The following is a 16,474-nucleotide window of genomic DNA, read 5'->3' on the forward strand; positions in this document are numbered from 1 at the left end:
ATTTTTAAGAATTATTCACAATGTCAGCTTTTGGGAATGTGAGCTAGGTATATAAAACTATTTGCTATTAAAATGAAATATATTTGGTTATAAAAATCCCATATATCTGTTTTTCACAGCTATGCTTCTATTTACATTTAGGAGATACATATGTAAAAAGAGAAAAGTTGAGTCTTTGTCTTCTAAAGATATCCATGATTAGGTAATTCTCAGATGATTTATAACTTAATATATTGAAAAACTTCTACAGTTAATTTGTAATTGCCACATTTACAAAGAAACTTCTGGGTAACAATCTTTTAAAAACATAGTTCAGTGTTACATTTAGGCCCAAAGTTCATTTATTTAAATCACCTATGACATTTGCAAAATTTTTTCAAACGTAGGAAACTGCCGTTATTAATATGGCTTCATTCATTTATACCTGCAAAATACTTGTTATACACTTAAGTACAACTGGAACAATAAGATTACTTGCACAGATGAAAGTGAAGACTTTCCTTTCATGTTAAAATTAATATTTATTTCACACTTATGGTAATGCCTGAAAACGTTTTGCAAACAACTATTAATGGTCTTGACTGTAACAGTTTATTGCATTTTTCTGTCCCTTTTTTTTTGAATGTTAAGTACTCTACTTTGGAGTTTTAAGTTCTACTTTTCCTCTTATCTTCAAATAGACTCTTCAGCATATATACTTGAATGGCTGACACTACCACCATTACCACTAAATTAACCATAGACCAGAAATTTACTCTATCAAAGTTGCTTTCTTGTATGTTTCGATCACGAGCTTCAAATGCTCTAAGCAGAGTTTGGATATGACCACTTTTGCTTAGTCTGGACTTGATACTGTTGATGGACTCCTGGAGATAAAAAAAATAATTTTATTGTAAAAATGCTCAGTAATTTTAAGTTAATTTAAAAATGTGCTTCACAGTACTCTTACTAGTTTAATATCCAAACACAATTTTAATTAAGGGGTGGGTACTACTTAGATTACCTAAAGATCTTTATTATATAAAGTTTATGTAATAGTTCTCATGATGTTTTTAAATTATTGTTTATAATTATTTTAAAAATGAACAAAGCTACTGTGAATTGAAAATAAATAATGTGAAAATACATTTGAGTGCTATAGTGCCAGTAATTTTATATACATTATCTTCTTAGCCCTAACAACCATAAAAAATATAATGTTTTTAATACAAAAATGTTCCAAGATCACATTCATAAAACAAGCTTATCAAGATGCATTCTAAGTTGCACATCTTCTGAAAAAACTATTTTTATAGTAGGGTCCTGGTGAGAAGTGATTTAAAAACTATAAAAGGTTTACAGGAATATAAAGTAAAGTTGAGATTTGAAATTCAAAAAGCACTGATGGCAAAAATAAGAAAATACTAGAAACAGATTTTCCTGGATAGTCACCTTGCTTAAAATCCTCATTTAAATGCAAAAAAAAATACTCAAAATTGAAGACTCCTCTGCTAAAGCTATAAAACTACAAAATATTTATCATATGGGCACATTTGTAAAGCAATGGTATATTTTCCAGAAAAATATGGGATTCAGATCCCCAGATAAAAAGACCATCCATAGTTCTTTTCAATATCATGACGATGATAGTCAAGTATAAAGTTATTTATTCAAGTTTGCTGTTGTGATAAAAATTTTGGGGGGGGGAGTAAATGAAAAATCTCCTGAAAGACATTTTATTATTTTTCAAAAAAGACCAAGTATTTTAAGTCATATTTAAATCTGAACTTTCTGGTCATTTTGTTTAATTGTGAATGAAGTCAATCTCTTGAGAATGCAGTGAAGTACTAACAAAATTTAAAACTACTTCTGTTTTGCTTTTGTTGGCAATATAAATTTAAAATGGGAGAATATATTAATATGATTGAGATTTAAAAAATGAGTGGGAAGAAGACTGGACTAGTCGTGAAACTATGGATACATCATTTCCATTTTAAGCCAGTTCCTTATATATAAAATGGAATGAAAGGGGAAAGGGAGTTTGGAGCTGGACTAATGATAACTAAGTCTTCTTCTAGTTCTAAAATTCAACTAAGTTTAGTATACATATGAAATGATGAGATCAAAAATTTTCATGGTAAAAATTCATGCCAATTTAGCTTAATTCTTTGTTTGTATTCACAGTGACACCAATAGAGAAGGTAAGAAAACTAACATTTATTGTGTGTGCTTTAAAGCATTTATATACATGCCATATCACATTTCACCCTCACAACAACTCGAGGTATTATCCCCGAGGATAATAGGAAACCAAGGCTCGGAGAGCTCAGTCACTAAGGAATTACACATATGATATGATCATTTAATTTTCTGACTTCTTAAGCTAACTGATCTACAGTATGTCTCTTGTAATTTGATAGTTGCTTTCCTAAGAAACCTCAAAGTGATCAAAATATCATATTATAAAAAAAAAGTTCAGGTTCTAAGAGTTTTAGAGGTTATATAGTTTCAAACATGGAGTAATCACATTATTTCTCCTGTAGAAAGTTCTATAACACAGGTATATATGCTATTTATAAATATCACTGAGAATTCTATCATTTTATTACATCTAGCTGTGGCCGAAGGGTAATGATCTTTCTCCCCATCACTGGCAGTACTATTATTAGCAAGTAGGTTCTTATACATGCACATTTCATTATGCATGTTTATGATAAATAGCGCATAAAGCAATTCAAGCCAAGAAGCCATAATCTAAAAGTTATTACTCCTAAGTGTGGTGCTAGTTTCTGATAACTGCCAGGTTTGGCTAAGTAATGTTAACAGTGTTCCCAAAATTAAATAATATCAAATTTCATGTTATAAAAACTATGGTGTAGGGAAAAATGCCTGTACATCTTAAGTGTTTACAAGTTACTCAGTTTTATTATATGTGCAGATCATTATATGTGCAGATCATTATTACAGTCTTCTGTTTGTGAACATTCTAAGGGAGTTCTGCAGTTAAGAGTCTGTGTCCAAATTCTAGTTCTCTCTCTGGTTCCGTGACAGAGACATTACAGAATATCCCTAATGCATAATTTTCCTCATTGGAAAGATGGAGATAATAATCCTCATAGAATTCAGTAAGGATTAGGTGAGAGAATGCAGATAAAATGCCTAGCTCAGTGCTTATCACATACTAAGGTCTCTAGGTGTTAGTAATTTTTATTATTAAACCATACTGACCAGAATGTCTTCCAGTTTCATATCCAACATATCTGTGCCAGTAATATATTTCTTCCAGTCCTCTTGTTCTTGCTCCTGTTCTCCCATATTATCCAGGATTAATTCAAAGAAAATCACCTTCTCAGAAATGGTGCTGAATGTATTATCAAAGCAGAACATGTAGTCACCGCCTTCAGTCTCTATCCTGTATGAAAAAGAGGACATGTCTTCAGTTATCTGTACTTCCATCTGGGATCAAAGGAAAAACTGTAAAAGAGAAGGAATAACATGTTTTATAATAATTGGGCAGGTTACTGATGGAAAGACTTCCTTAGCATTGAAAGACAATTTAAAATTTATTGGGAAACCAGCAATCTGGAAATACATATTCAAGTACTTGCAACTTAGATGTGCTTGGCATTTACTCAGTAAATTGGGCAAATGAGCTTGACCTAACTTTTGGAAGAAAACAGTATTAAAAACCTAGATACATGATACCTCACAATGAACCTTAATATTTATACATTATTAATCTATAATGAGTTCAATTCATATGGAAATATCACTACAAACCTCCCCTTTGAGATTAATCTGTAAAGTGAGTTTTTCTTTGTTTTCAAAAGCAGTGATGGACTGTCGTAAATGCTTTCTTCTAGGCCCCTTTGGATTAAGTACATCTTTGTAATAGTTTACAAAAAATAGGAATGAGTTCAGTGTCCAAGAACCAGAGCTTTACTCGCAGTGGCATTACCTTTACTGAATAAATGCCACTCATAACAACTTATGATCTTGTCTTCACATTCAAGATAATTGACCTGGGCCGAGTTAATTTAGCAAAATAGCTTTCTAATAATATTTTTGTGGAGAGAAACTTTAACAAACAAAACATTGCACAGGCTGATGAAATTTACTACTGCTGGCCACAAAAAACAAAGTTCAACCTGTGTTTTAGTTTTTGTTGTAACTATTCACGAAGGTTGGTCTAAATGATTTTGAACTTTCCTTATCTCCAATATGCTAGATCACTTAAATTTTGGGGCAGCTTATATTATTTCCTACAACCTTCTGAACAACATGTGAGTCTCATCTTTTAAGCCAATCTCCATCCTTTTTTCCCCCTTATTTCTGACTTAACTGTTTTGTTTAAGCATAAGAGATAACTACTCAGCAATGTGATTTGATTTTAGCATATATACGATAAATAAAAATAGCCAATACAAAAAAAAAATAGCCAATACTTGTATACCTCTTCATAATTTACATACTGCTTTGACACATTTTATCTCTTTTAATCCTTATCATCATATTTGATAGTAGGCATAATCGACATTTTTCAAGGCGAGTAAAAGGTTCACATAGATTAAGATCCTTCCCATGATCACATAGCCTGTTATAGGCATACATGAAGCTTGGATATCTGACTCTCAAGTTAATTGATCTTTCTACAGTACTGCTCAGAGCCTATCTGTATTCTTCGCAGTCTCCTCAACCATGACAAACGTCTTTTGAGGATTCATTTAACTTTTGAAAGGAGCCTGAAGCAAACACTGGTATGGATACAGGGGGAACAATATTAAAAGCAACAAAACAAAATAAAATGTTGTGACCATTATGTAATATGACCTAGATGTGGGGCATTTCCTGAGGAAAAATTTCCAGTGTATTCTGATGAATGGCATCACTGATACAGTAAGCGTATAACCACCAAATGTGACTATTCACTTAGACTATGCATTCTCGATGAGGGGATACTGCCCCCTAGGGGTGAAAACTGGTTCAAGATGGGCAAAAAAAAAAAAAAGCTATAATAGTATCGTAGCCCTCCAAAGCTCAATCCTATGACAAAATCTTATTCCTTAGTATTTAATTTTCTCTCATGGGGTTGTCTTGGGCATATCACAAGCAGCATGAGCTCATGGAAGACACACACAATGTGTCCAGGAACACTGCTACAAAATGCTAGCAAATAGCTGTGATTGGAGGACGTTTGGTTGATTGCTTGATCTAGAAGTCATAGGGCAAGTGGTGGCCTACACATGCCTAATGATGCCACTGGCTCCCTTGTGGATGTGTATGTTTGATCATCAATTTTTGAGGTGCCTTGCATTATTTTCTATAGCCTTGTGTGATCTTCATCTTCAAAGCCAATCTTGTTTTTCTTCCTCCTATTTGTGACTGACTGTTTTTGTTTAAGCATAAGAGATAACTACTCAGCGATGTGATTGGATTTTAGCATATATATTATAAATAAAAATAGTCAACATTTGTATATTCCTTCATAATTTACACACTGCTTTCATACATTTTATCTCTTTTAATCTTTGCATTTTGGGGGAAGATTTGAATAAAACTAGTTTATATTTTATTATTTAATTTTACAAAGGTTATTCAACCCATCATCAATTATGCCAAACACTGGGGAAAAAAGTCAATAATATCTGAATGACTATTGAGTAGCTAAAGTTATTTTCCCACATCAAGCAAAAGTTAAGGTCACTAAAAGTACTTTTTAAGTAATGTAATTTTTTTAATCATTCTACTTTTCTTGAAAAATATTTGGAATGATTTTTAAAATTTTAATTACATTGCTATTATGTATATAAATTGCTAATTTGCATGTGTAATGGATACAATATATGATAAATTATATTAAAAGTTATTCAGAAAATATAAAGTTAAATTTAATGTTAATAACTTTTTAATCTAACTTTTAATTTTGTTTAGTCTTAATTTTATTTAACCCAACTTTATTTAGTCATTCTTAACCCTGAATTGGATAAAAAGGGTAAGCTTTGTACCTATTCTTTTTATATATAAAGCACAGATATACATAGAGTTAAAAAAAAAGGGGGCATGTAGTATATCTTCGGTATTAAAATTTCATGGGGGATGATGAGGAAAAAAATGCCTAAAAAGGTTGTATGGGGACAGGGGTAAAAATGAAAAAAATTTGAGAAGCACTGACTCAGATGTATGAGCTTCAACGTGTATACAAAAAAAAGATGTTTATTACTTTATAGTCATTCCTATATTAATTTCTTTCTAAATTTGTGTTGACTACCTTTAGTAAAAAGGAATATTATTACTACAAATGATATAAAATATTATCTAAATAAAAGCATATAGAGTAAATTTTCCTTTCGAGTGAAAAAGAATTAGCATAAGTTGTCCAAAATTTGTAAGTTATGGTGTGAGTTAAGGTAATATTAATTCAGTGGTCTAGAAAAATGCTTTTATGTATGACAGTACTGGACAAATAGGTATTAAGCAGTTTAAGGCTCTGGAGACATTTTTACTAACCTTGACTTCTGGAAGGATAGCATTTGTTTTAAAGATTTAATTTAAGAAAAAAACTGTTTCGGTGGTATAACTGAGATTTTAGTTGCCTTTAAAAATTTAATATAGCTAAAGATAAATTTTTGTTTAAATCTAATTTTTAGAAAGTAGATTTGTAAATCTGGTGTAGTGATTAAGAGTGAATTGGACTGACTGGTCTTAAATCCTGGCTTTGCTGTTCATTAGCTGTGTAACCTTCAGCAACTTACTTAACTGCTCTATGCCTCAATTTCTTCATTGGTAAGATGATAATAATATCATGTACCTCATAGGACTGTGGGGAAGGAAGAATAAAAAAAAATTAATACATGTAAAGTGCATATTCGAACCGTGACCTGGCACATCAAAAGAACTCGATAAATGTCAACTCTTATAAACTCTTTCTTTTCTCCCAATGGTTTACTGAGAGGTAATTCTATGCAAGAAAGCAATAAGATACCTTTTTCCCCTAACAGTTAATTTTAATTTATCTCTAAATGAAAGCAGAAAATTGGAGAGAAATTAAAATTGACAGAAATTCTATACATTTCCTATATTCTGAAATTTAAAGGTGAACTACATTTTTAGTTCTTGTTCATACACCTATCAAAGAGAAAGCATAGTTAATTCTGGTATATCAATCTTAACTGACTTTTTAAATTACCACTTCTGATTTTATTTATCAATAGCTTATGCAAATTTTTTTAGAGCTCTGTATAGGTAAAACACCGTTTTCAAAAGCACTTAAAAAATTATGGTTGAGGGGCTTCCCTGATGGCGCAGTGGTTGGGAGTCCGCCTGCCGATGCAAGGGACACGGGTTCGCACCCCGGTCCGGGAAGATCCCACATGCCACGGAGTGGCTGGGCCCGTGAGCCATGGCCGCTGAGCCTGCGCGTCCGGAGCCTGTGCTCCGCAACGGGAGAGGCCACAACAGTGAGAGGCCCGTGTACCGCAAAAAAAAAAAAAAAAAAAAAATTATGGTTGAAACATTTTCCCCACCTTGTTCACTCATACATGTATTCAGTATTTACTGAGTATCAATTACATGGCAGGTACTTTGGTTAACAAAGGCCAATGATTATAAATAGCTAGTACTTACATAGTGCTATGTGCCAGAGATGTTCTAAGCATTGTATGGTAGAAAGCAAGAATTTGGGTTCATCCTGTCTCCTCTTCTTAATAAATGTGTATCCCTGCAGACTTACTTAATTTCCCTGAGCCTCCTTGTCTGTAAAATGGGAATTGGGGAATCAAAGAATCTATCTCTCACAGTGGGTTGGAATGATTAATTTAGAAGCATATAAAATGCAAAGTCTAGTTTATGGCAAATATTAGACACTCTATATTTGATCTTATTCTTATATACTCACAGTTTAAACACGATAACAATACTGAGTAAACAAAGTGCTGCAGTAAAATAATAGAATGAAATAAGGAAACACCAGTGAGATATGAAAAAAGAAATGAGATATAAGAGATAAAATATATGGGCTTTTATCAAACTCTAAACTCAGAGTTATAAAAAGTATTTTATTTCTATATGGTTTCTTAGTCATTCTTAATTTCTATATGGTTTCCTATGGTCAGATCTTTTACTTTCAGATCTTCTAATTATCTAAAAAGAATGAGGTTCGAGTAAAATAAAAATTTACACAAACACACACAAAGATGTATTACTGTACTGTTGTTTTAAGAAAACAATGGGCAAAAATGATACAGCCAGTAGTTCAAGAAACTTTAAGATATATACCTGGAACAGTAACTTATAGTTAAAATAGAAAAAGCCTGTGCTAGCCAGAAAGGCAGGTTTAAAATGCCACAACAGATTGAATGCAGTACCTATGGTATACTCATCTCATTAAGCAAAGCAAAAAAAAAAAAAAAAAAAACCAAAAACTTAGTCAAGATCAAAAGAAAATGCCTAAACAAAAAGATAAGATTAATGGATGACATTTTAGTTTAAGATAGATCACTAACAAGGACTGTTTAAAATGTTCATATAGGGGCTTCTTCCCTGGTGGCGCAGTGGTTGAGAGTCCGCCTGCCGATGCAGGGGACGCGGGTTCGTGCCCCGGTCCGGGAAGATCCCACATGCCATGGAGCGGCTGGGCCCGTGAGCCGTGGCCACTGGGCCTGCGCGTCCGGAGCCTGTGCTCCACAACGGGGGAGGCCACAGCAGTGAGAGGCCCGTGTACCACATTAAAAAAAAAAAAAAAGTTCATATGGAATCATTTAATGCTAACATTTAGTATCAAATGTGCTAATTTTCCTGTGCCCACTGGTATTCAGATCATGGAACCCAACTAAGAGATTACTTACGTGTGAACTCCATCTGATTTTCTTTGTTCAAAAACTAAGGTTCTTCCTTTTGGAGAGGCAAGATGGAAATCAATATCTAATCCTGCTCCATCTAAAACCTGTAGGAAGGCAGAGAAGAGAAGAGCACATTTTATAAATTCTAAAAATAAAAAGCTATATTAAGTAGATCATATGATGAAAAGATTTCATTTCTAAACCTAGAGGGGTAAGAAAGTCAACAGACTCACGTTAGGGCTAAAAAGGAGCAAGAAAGACCATTTGGTTCAATTCCATTCATTTTTGGAACTTGTCCCTTTCTTGCCAATTCCTGTTGCCATCACTTAAATTTAGGTCTTATGGGTATTACTGAAATAATCTTCTTAAAACAGATGACCTATAGAGTAGAAACACAGAAGGTAGTTCAATTGGTAGACCCTTTTCCTTGGGCAATTTAGGGCTTGCTATGTAACTCTTCTGAGTTTGTTTCCTCCTCAATAAAATAATAACTAGCTACTTCTTAGCCTGGAACTCAAGGCCTCTATGATCTGATTCCAACTGACTTTTTCAAGCAATACCTATTATTTCCCAACATGAACTATATATTCCAAGCAGGCCATTTACTTATTGGCCAAAGAATAAGTACAGGAAACAGGAAGGTACCTGTTCCTTTACAATCTCAAAATGTCCCGATGATGATGATGATGATGATAATGATGACGGCAGCTAACAATTACAGTTTATGCCACACATTGTTTTAAGTGCTTTATGTGGATTTATTCCTCACAACAACTCTAAAAGGAAGGTTCTATTATTTTCATTTTAGCCTAAAAAAACAAAACAACCCCCCCCCCAAAAAAAATCCCACAAAAAACTGAGGCACAGAGAAGGTTGCCTAAGGTGATATGGTAAATAAGTGGCATGGTCAAAATTTGAACTCAGCAATCTGCCTTCAAAGGCTACTCTTTTTCTTATATAACTCCGTTTTATTTTTCTTGGTGGCTTTAATGGAATGATAGATTACCTATTCTTGTGCTGTACTTACTGATCAACAGAACTGGTTTCAAATGGCTAGCTAAATATACATAATTCTTTTTTTTTTTTTTTTTTTTTTTTTTTTTTGCGGTACACGGGCCTCTCACTGTTGTGGCCTCTCCTGTTGCGGAGCAACAGGATCCGGACGCGCAGGCTCAGCGGCCATGGCTCACAGGCCCAGCCGCTCCGTGGCATGTGGGATCTTCCTGGACCGGGGCACAAACCCGTGTCCCCTGCATCGGCAGGCGGACTCTCAACCACTGCGCCACCAGGGAAGCCCCATAGTTCTTTTTCTTCTTTAAATCCCAATGAAATGAAGAAAACATAACGATATAAATAATCTATAACAACACTGGAAATCTAGGAAAGCTGTTAACAGATTTGAAGAGTAAGGAATTTCTGGAAGATATTCCACTGAGCAAAGAATACATCTAGCTACCAATATCTGTCAATCTCAAAATTCTCAGAACAGACTAGAGAGACACCAAATATTTGTTGAAACTGATGCCCTCTTTTTCATGTTATTGGTTTTTCTCAGAGGATCAAATTCTGAAAAAATGTAAACAGACTTAAATATATGTTTTCTCAGATAAATGTAATATACATCCTCAGAGAAATTCAAGAATGTAAAAATCTACAGAAAATGAAGATGCTGATATGAAAAAGTTCTTAGAAAAACCTAAATGTGATTGCCCAAATAAAGCCTTAGCGAATGTAATGACAGCAGAATGGGCATGGATGGAGACTAAAAATCAGAGAACTAAAAGGAGCCAAGGAATTCTCACAACAAGGTGAAAAAGTATAGATGAAAAGTATGAGGGAAATGGTAAGAACTTTATGAAGGACAGAGCTAAAGGTTTCAAATACCCACCTAATAAAGCATTTCAAAAAGAACCAAGAGAAATGGAGAGGAAGTTATCAAATAAGAGAATAAAAAGTTCTGCTCCAAAAGATAAAAATCTTTAGACTGCAAGAGTCTAATAGATGTGAAGCAGGATAAATGAAAAAAGATCCAAAAATCCTAATGACTTTTCCAAAGGATTTAAAAAGAACAACCTAGAAACTTCCAAAGAGTAGTAGTAGAGAACTACAAAATAACAAGGACTGGGATGGCATCAGCATTCTTGCATATACACTAGATGTAAAAAAACACAAGGTAGCCATGTCTTCAATTTTTCCAAGTAAAAAAATTATATTTACTAAAGAGAAAGCAAAAGGTAAAGCCATTTTCAGATATCCAAGGACTCAAAGCGTTCTGAAAGAATTACTCAAGGTTCTCCTCTAAAAACCAAAAACCATATCATTAAATCAAAAAGTAAGTAATATGACAATACTAAGCAAAAACTTGAGTAAAACAAAAGATATTATTGGTAGTGACTGTCAGGCTTAATGAAATCATTAAAAATGGTATTTAAAAATACAGAAGCTAATTTAAAAATATACAAAATATCTATCTAAAATATAAAATAAAACAATACCATAAATCTAAAACTAAACTTCCCAGTGACTTCAATGGATCATGATGGACGAGTCCCACTTTCACCTTTCTGTCATAGTCTTCCAGTCCCTCAAAGGTGTTCTTCAGTCTTCTTCCTCAAAGCCTTGGATTGCCACATGCTGTTCTTTTTATCCATCACCTTGCTCCACCCCCTTATCCCTAGTAAGCCTGATTCTTCTACAGATCTGAACTCCACCTCTTCTGGGATGTCTTCTCTCAATTCCCACTGTGAAATCAAGTCCTTCTGTTAAACACTCTCATAGCTTATGCACTTAGCTTCACTTCATAGCACTTTAATATTAGAGTTCTAATATCACACTTATTTGTGTAATAATTTGATTAATGTCTATCCCCTTAACTAGACTGCATGAGTGCACGGACTATGTTTTTACTTACCATTGTATCTGTAGTACCTAGCATAAAGCTTACACAAAGTAAGCACTCAATAATGATTTAAAAATTTAAATGAATGATCTCTTCATAAGATATATATTGACACTTCAAAATTTCAATAACTTAATATATTGTGGAGCTGGTCAATTATCCTAAAAGTGTCCTCTTAAACCCGAAAAGTGTGAAATGGTTAAAATTTTTTGATATGTCACAGTAAGCCAAGGGCAATGTCTAGAAAGTCTGTTCCCTGACATTTTAAAAACTAAGACAAAACCCAGTAGCTTGTAGTTATTGGAAAATTAATTGCAGAGTTGGAAAATGCAGACAAAGGGTTGAAGATGATTTCTACCCTTTAAACCCTTCTAACATTGTCTAGGACTACAGACATTTAATGATTTTACTTCTTTCCTCAATCAAAACAAATTGTTTAGACAGAATGCTTTAGGGGAATAGTCCCTTTGAGTGATTAAAGATGCAAAGTATAAAGCTAAGCCATACCACCTGTATAACTCTAGAAGTGTGAATGTAAAAAAACTAACATATATTGAACATTTACTATGTGTCAGGGATGGTACATGAACACTTATTAACTAATTGTTTCAAATCAACTCTTACTATTATTATCTCTATTTTAAAAGTATGGGGTTAAGTAACTTGTTCAAGATCACACAGGTAGTAAGTGCCAGAGTCAGGATTTCAGCCCAGGCATTTTTTTCCTACAGTTGGAGCTCTCAATCATAAGAGGTCAGTAGTTTAAAATAGATTTCTTCCCTAATACCTCAGTAAATACTGATGAATTTTGAACAATAAAAATTGTTTTCTTATCTAGACTACTTCTCTAACCCCATTTGGTTTCCTTACCTCTAATTTTGCCCTCTTTAAATCCATCTTGCACACTGTAAAACATTTTTCACGGTTACCACACTGCTTAATCTTCAATGGCCCTTATACAGACAAAGGTCAAAGCTACTCAGCATGGCACACAAGCTAAGATTCATGATCCACGATCCAGCCACCTGACCTCTCCAACCTCTTTTTCTTCTACTCCCACCCTGGACTTTATAGTCTTAAAGGTCCACCGAAAACTCAGCACTTCTAGCGTCCACTACATATTGCCCACTGCTAGAACACTAACACTATGCATTTTCAGAACTGTCTATTCATTCTGATCCTTTTCCTGAAATGCCCCTTCTTCCTGGTATTCCTGTTTCACCTAAGCATCTTTCTAGATTCCAATTTATTTTCTCCAGGAATTCTTTTCTGATACCCCGGAAAAGAAGCCCTCCTCCAACAGCATCTAACCATACTTTATTGAAATTAGTTGTTTATGAGCCAGTAACCTTTAAATATTAAGATCCTTGAAAAGGGTTCTTTCTGTTGTTTGTCCCTTCCCCCGTGTCCTCGTCTCCACTTCTCCATTACTGGCACATGGTAACTTCAGTAAATGAACTTTTGAACTGGACTGGAAATCAAGAAATGCTGAGCTCCTGCCTCAGTGTTGCTCATTAACTGTGTGACTTTAGATACTTTACTCTCTATGCTTACCTTATGCATCTATAAATAATCTAATTCTAAAGTTCCTTCAGAGGAAAATTCTAAATAACTTTATTTTGCTCTATATGTGACAGTACCTGTTATTGAAAAAGATTCTCTACATCAACTATAAAAAATTAACATCTGATTAAAAATTAGATAACTTGTAAAAAAATTGAGAGATGAACCACACTAAGGCATCTTTTTTTTTTTTTTTCAGTGCTACTTAGAAATATCAAAATTTGCTGTATTGGAGCTTACAAAACTTCTTCTAAGAAATTACCCTCTACCAGAATGACCGCATAAATTAAGGCAATTCCCTATAATATTACGCAGGTACTAAAAAGAAAACAATGATATGGGAGAAATGCTTAGAACGCTGAACGAAAGATTACAAAGTTTTAATATAGTTAGATCTTACTTGGTTTTTAAATAACGGGTATATAACTGAGAAGGAAATGTACCATTAAACACATCAATAGCCCCTTTCAAAATATTCCGAAATAGGATTTAGTGATAATCACATGGTCACAGTTCAAAAATCCTTAACTGAAGCAATGACAGTATAGATTTACAATACCGGAATTGAGTGAGGGTGGTGGGGCTGATTAACGCCAAGTGTCATCATCTCGTCCAATGATTAAGGAGAACGTGTATTAGGCCTGTATTGTGAAATTCCCAGTATTGAAGCGTGTACTGGCTAGAAAAGACACAGGTGAATTATGAAACAAAGAGAAAAACCACCGACATCACCAGAGCTGGCCTCTTTCCGACCGGAGGAAAGGGGAGGGGTGGGGGTAGTCAATTCCAGGTCCCGCCTAACTTCTCGGTCCCCAACGCCGGGGAGAGCCTCGCCTCGCGTGCCGGCGCGGAGCTGGCCGCTTTCGGGCAGCCCTCGCCTCTTCAGCACCCCGGTCGTCCACAAGAAGTTTCTAAGCCGGTGAGAGGCGACGACGTGCAGCTAGGCTAAAGGAAGGAGGCTGGCTCAACCTCTGCACTTACTTGGTACTCGATCTCCAGCGAGGCCTTCAGGGGCATGGGCTGGTAGAAACACTCCTTCTGGCCGGCCGGAAGAGTGAACGTGAAGTCGCTGTCTAAGGAGGGCGTGAAGCCGGCCGCCCCAGGCAGCAGCAGAGAGGCCAAGAAGACCAACAGGAAGGGCAGCCAGATCTTGTCGCCCATCCCTGCCTGGGCGATCTCGGGCTGGAAAAGGCGTGGGAAGCGTGGGTTATAGGCGCCTATGCTCCACTTTTCCTCCCTGGACTCCTCGTGGTTGGCAGGGAAACCTGGAGCCTGAAGAAACTCCAGGTGAAGGCCGGGGCGGAGGGGCGTTTCTCAGAGGGGAAAACGCCGGCCTACAAACGGTAGGGACTGAGGGCGGAGCCAGCAGTCCTTTTCCACACCCTCCCGGGTCTTGGCTCCCTCAGGCCCCGCGTGAGCGCGCCCGCTCGACACCCAGACGGCCGCAGCTTCCCATGGCATCCCTCACACCAATGGGCGTCTTGGCGGTAATTGTGGGAAATGTAGTTCAGGGTGGGCAGGCTCGGGCGCGCTCGCAGACCACAATCCCCAACAGGCCCCGCGCGTCCGGCGTCGCTTCACGTAGAGTCTTCGCGGGGGGGCGGGGCTGCGGGGGGGCGGGGCGTCCCCAACGGCTCCCGCGGCGGTTCGAACTCGGAGCAGGTGGGGTTCGCTAGTTTCCCGCGTGGTGTGTCTGGATTTCCACGCTTGAGGTCCGGGAGAGGGTCCGAAGTTTCCGAACGCAGCGGAGAGCGCGGCGTGCGCCGTCGTCGGTGGGTCTCTCTCACAACTGTGACTTGGGTGGTGAGCGACTGCCCCTGGAGGGTGGAAACCCGCCTACCTGAAGGAGTTTTGTTCCTTTCCCTGTCGGTACGCTCGGATGCGTTTCGTCTGGTCCTCGCCCTCGCTGCGCACGCTGCTCTGCAGGGTTGTATTTTAGTTGACGAAAAATCGGAAAGGAAGCTGTCATGTTTTCCTCCACTTCTTCCAGATGAACGAAGGGCCAATTCTGTCAAATTGAGCGTTCTTGGTACAAGACAATACTATGTAAAGCCATGACCTCCTTCCAAAATGAGGAATACTTTTCGACTACAGCCCATCTTTTTACATACAGGGAGTATAATGAACACTTGTTTTTCGGTGTGATGGGTGTGCGTGTGTATACCTACAAAAGCATTGTTACTAGGGCCAAAAGAAGGCAGGGCCTGTCGGTAGCATGATGTGCTTTTCCACGTATGTACAGCCAATGAAACTAGACTTCATAACTACTGTCAGTTGAAGGGAGGAGGAATCTTTATTTATTTAATTTATTTATTTAAAAAAAAATGGCCGCACCGCATGGCAGGCGGGTATCGCTGACAGGTATCCATCCTGCGCCCTCTGCAGTGGAAGCGCAGAGTCTTAATCGCTGGACTGCCGGGGAAGTCCCAGGAATCTTTTTTAAAGATAATAAATGGCCTACTAGGAAAATGAAAATATGTTTGCATAGCAAACGTTTTCATTGATACTTCAGAAGGGTTAGAGAATTCTTACATGAAAATATACAGAAGATGCTGGACATAAACCTGATTTAGTCGAAACAATGTCAAATGGCATTTTAGAATTTGCCTAAATTTTCCTAACCCTTTTTTCTTTCACCATCCTGTAGGGAACTAGAGATGTTGAAAAGAAAGCAGAATGGAGACCTGAACCATTGACTTGTGTTTGGGAGAGTCTTCTCGTTTAAGCAGAAGCAAATTTGTGGAAACAAAAGAGGAAAGAGGATAGAAACATTTTCTCTACTAAGATTCCATAGCATCTCATTTAATTTCCTGCCAGTTTCTTCCAATAAGGTGAGAGTTTTCTTTTTAATCTTCCTCCCTACATCTGAGAAATTTTGAGTGTGGAATGAATTTGTCATATTATTTTAGCTAGATGAGGGGAAGGAAGGGCAGTTTAGTAATCATCATTTATTCACTGAAAATATTGAGTTTCACTAAGTGCTTTATAGTCCTGAATATAATACACAGAACTCCTAACCTTTTGGAGCTTGAGATGTGGTCAGAATTCTAGAAGGGTGATGAAAGAGATGCTACAATGACAAAGGTAAATAGGATCTGAAAGAGGAATGTAATTTTAAGATTATGCAAGAAGATGTATAGGAGTAGTAGAGATTATAAAGCCTTCATCTTAATGGTATTATTATATTAATTCATGA

General features: G+C 36.3%; 1 protein-coding gene across 2 annotated transcripts; it reads right to left on the reverse strand.

Moving 5' to 3' along the window:
• Positions 1-206: 206 nt before the first annotated feature.
• On the reverse strand, positions 207-14,439 carry TMED5 (transmembrane p24 trafficking protein 5; the record flags this gene model as incomplete). 2 transcript variants are annotated; one of them, XM_079696638.1, is made up of 5 exons in its annotated part: positions 670-866; positions 1,248-1,302; positions 3,208-3,391; positions 8,823-8,920; positions 14,260-14,439. In XM_079696638.1, 5 exons carry the CDS (start codon positions 14,437-14,439, stop codon positions 805-807), a joined length of 579 nt encoding a protein of 192 aa, XP_079552764.1. In that variant the 3' UTR covers positions 670-804. The 2 variants fall into 2 exon arrangements, with proteins under 2 accessions (XP_079552763.1, XP_079552764.1); XM_079696637.1 differs by lacking the exon at positions 1,248-1,302 and having other exon boundaries at positions 207-866.
• Positions 14,440-16,474: the final 2,035 nt, after the last annotated feature.

The sequence above is a fragment of the Hyperoodon ampullatus genome (genome assembly GCF_949752795.1).
Source record: "Hyperoodon ampullatus genome assembly, chromosome: 2".
In the NCBI taxonomy this organism is placed as follows: Eukaryota; Metazoa; Chordata; class Mammalia; order Artiodactyla; family Ziphiidae; genus Hyperoodon; species Hyperoodon ampullatus.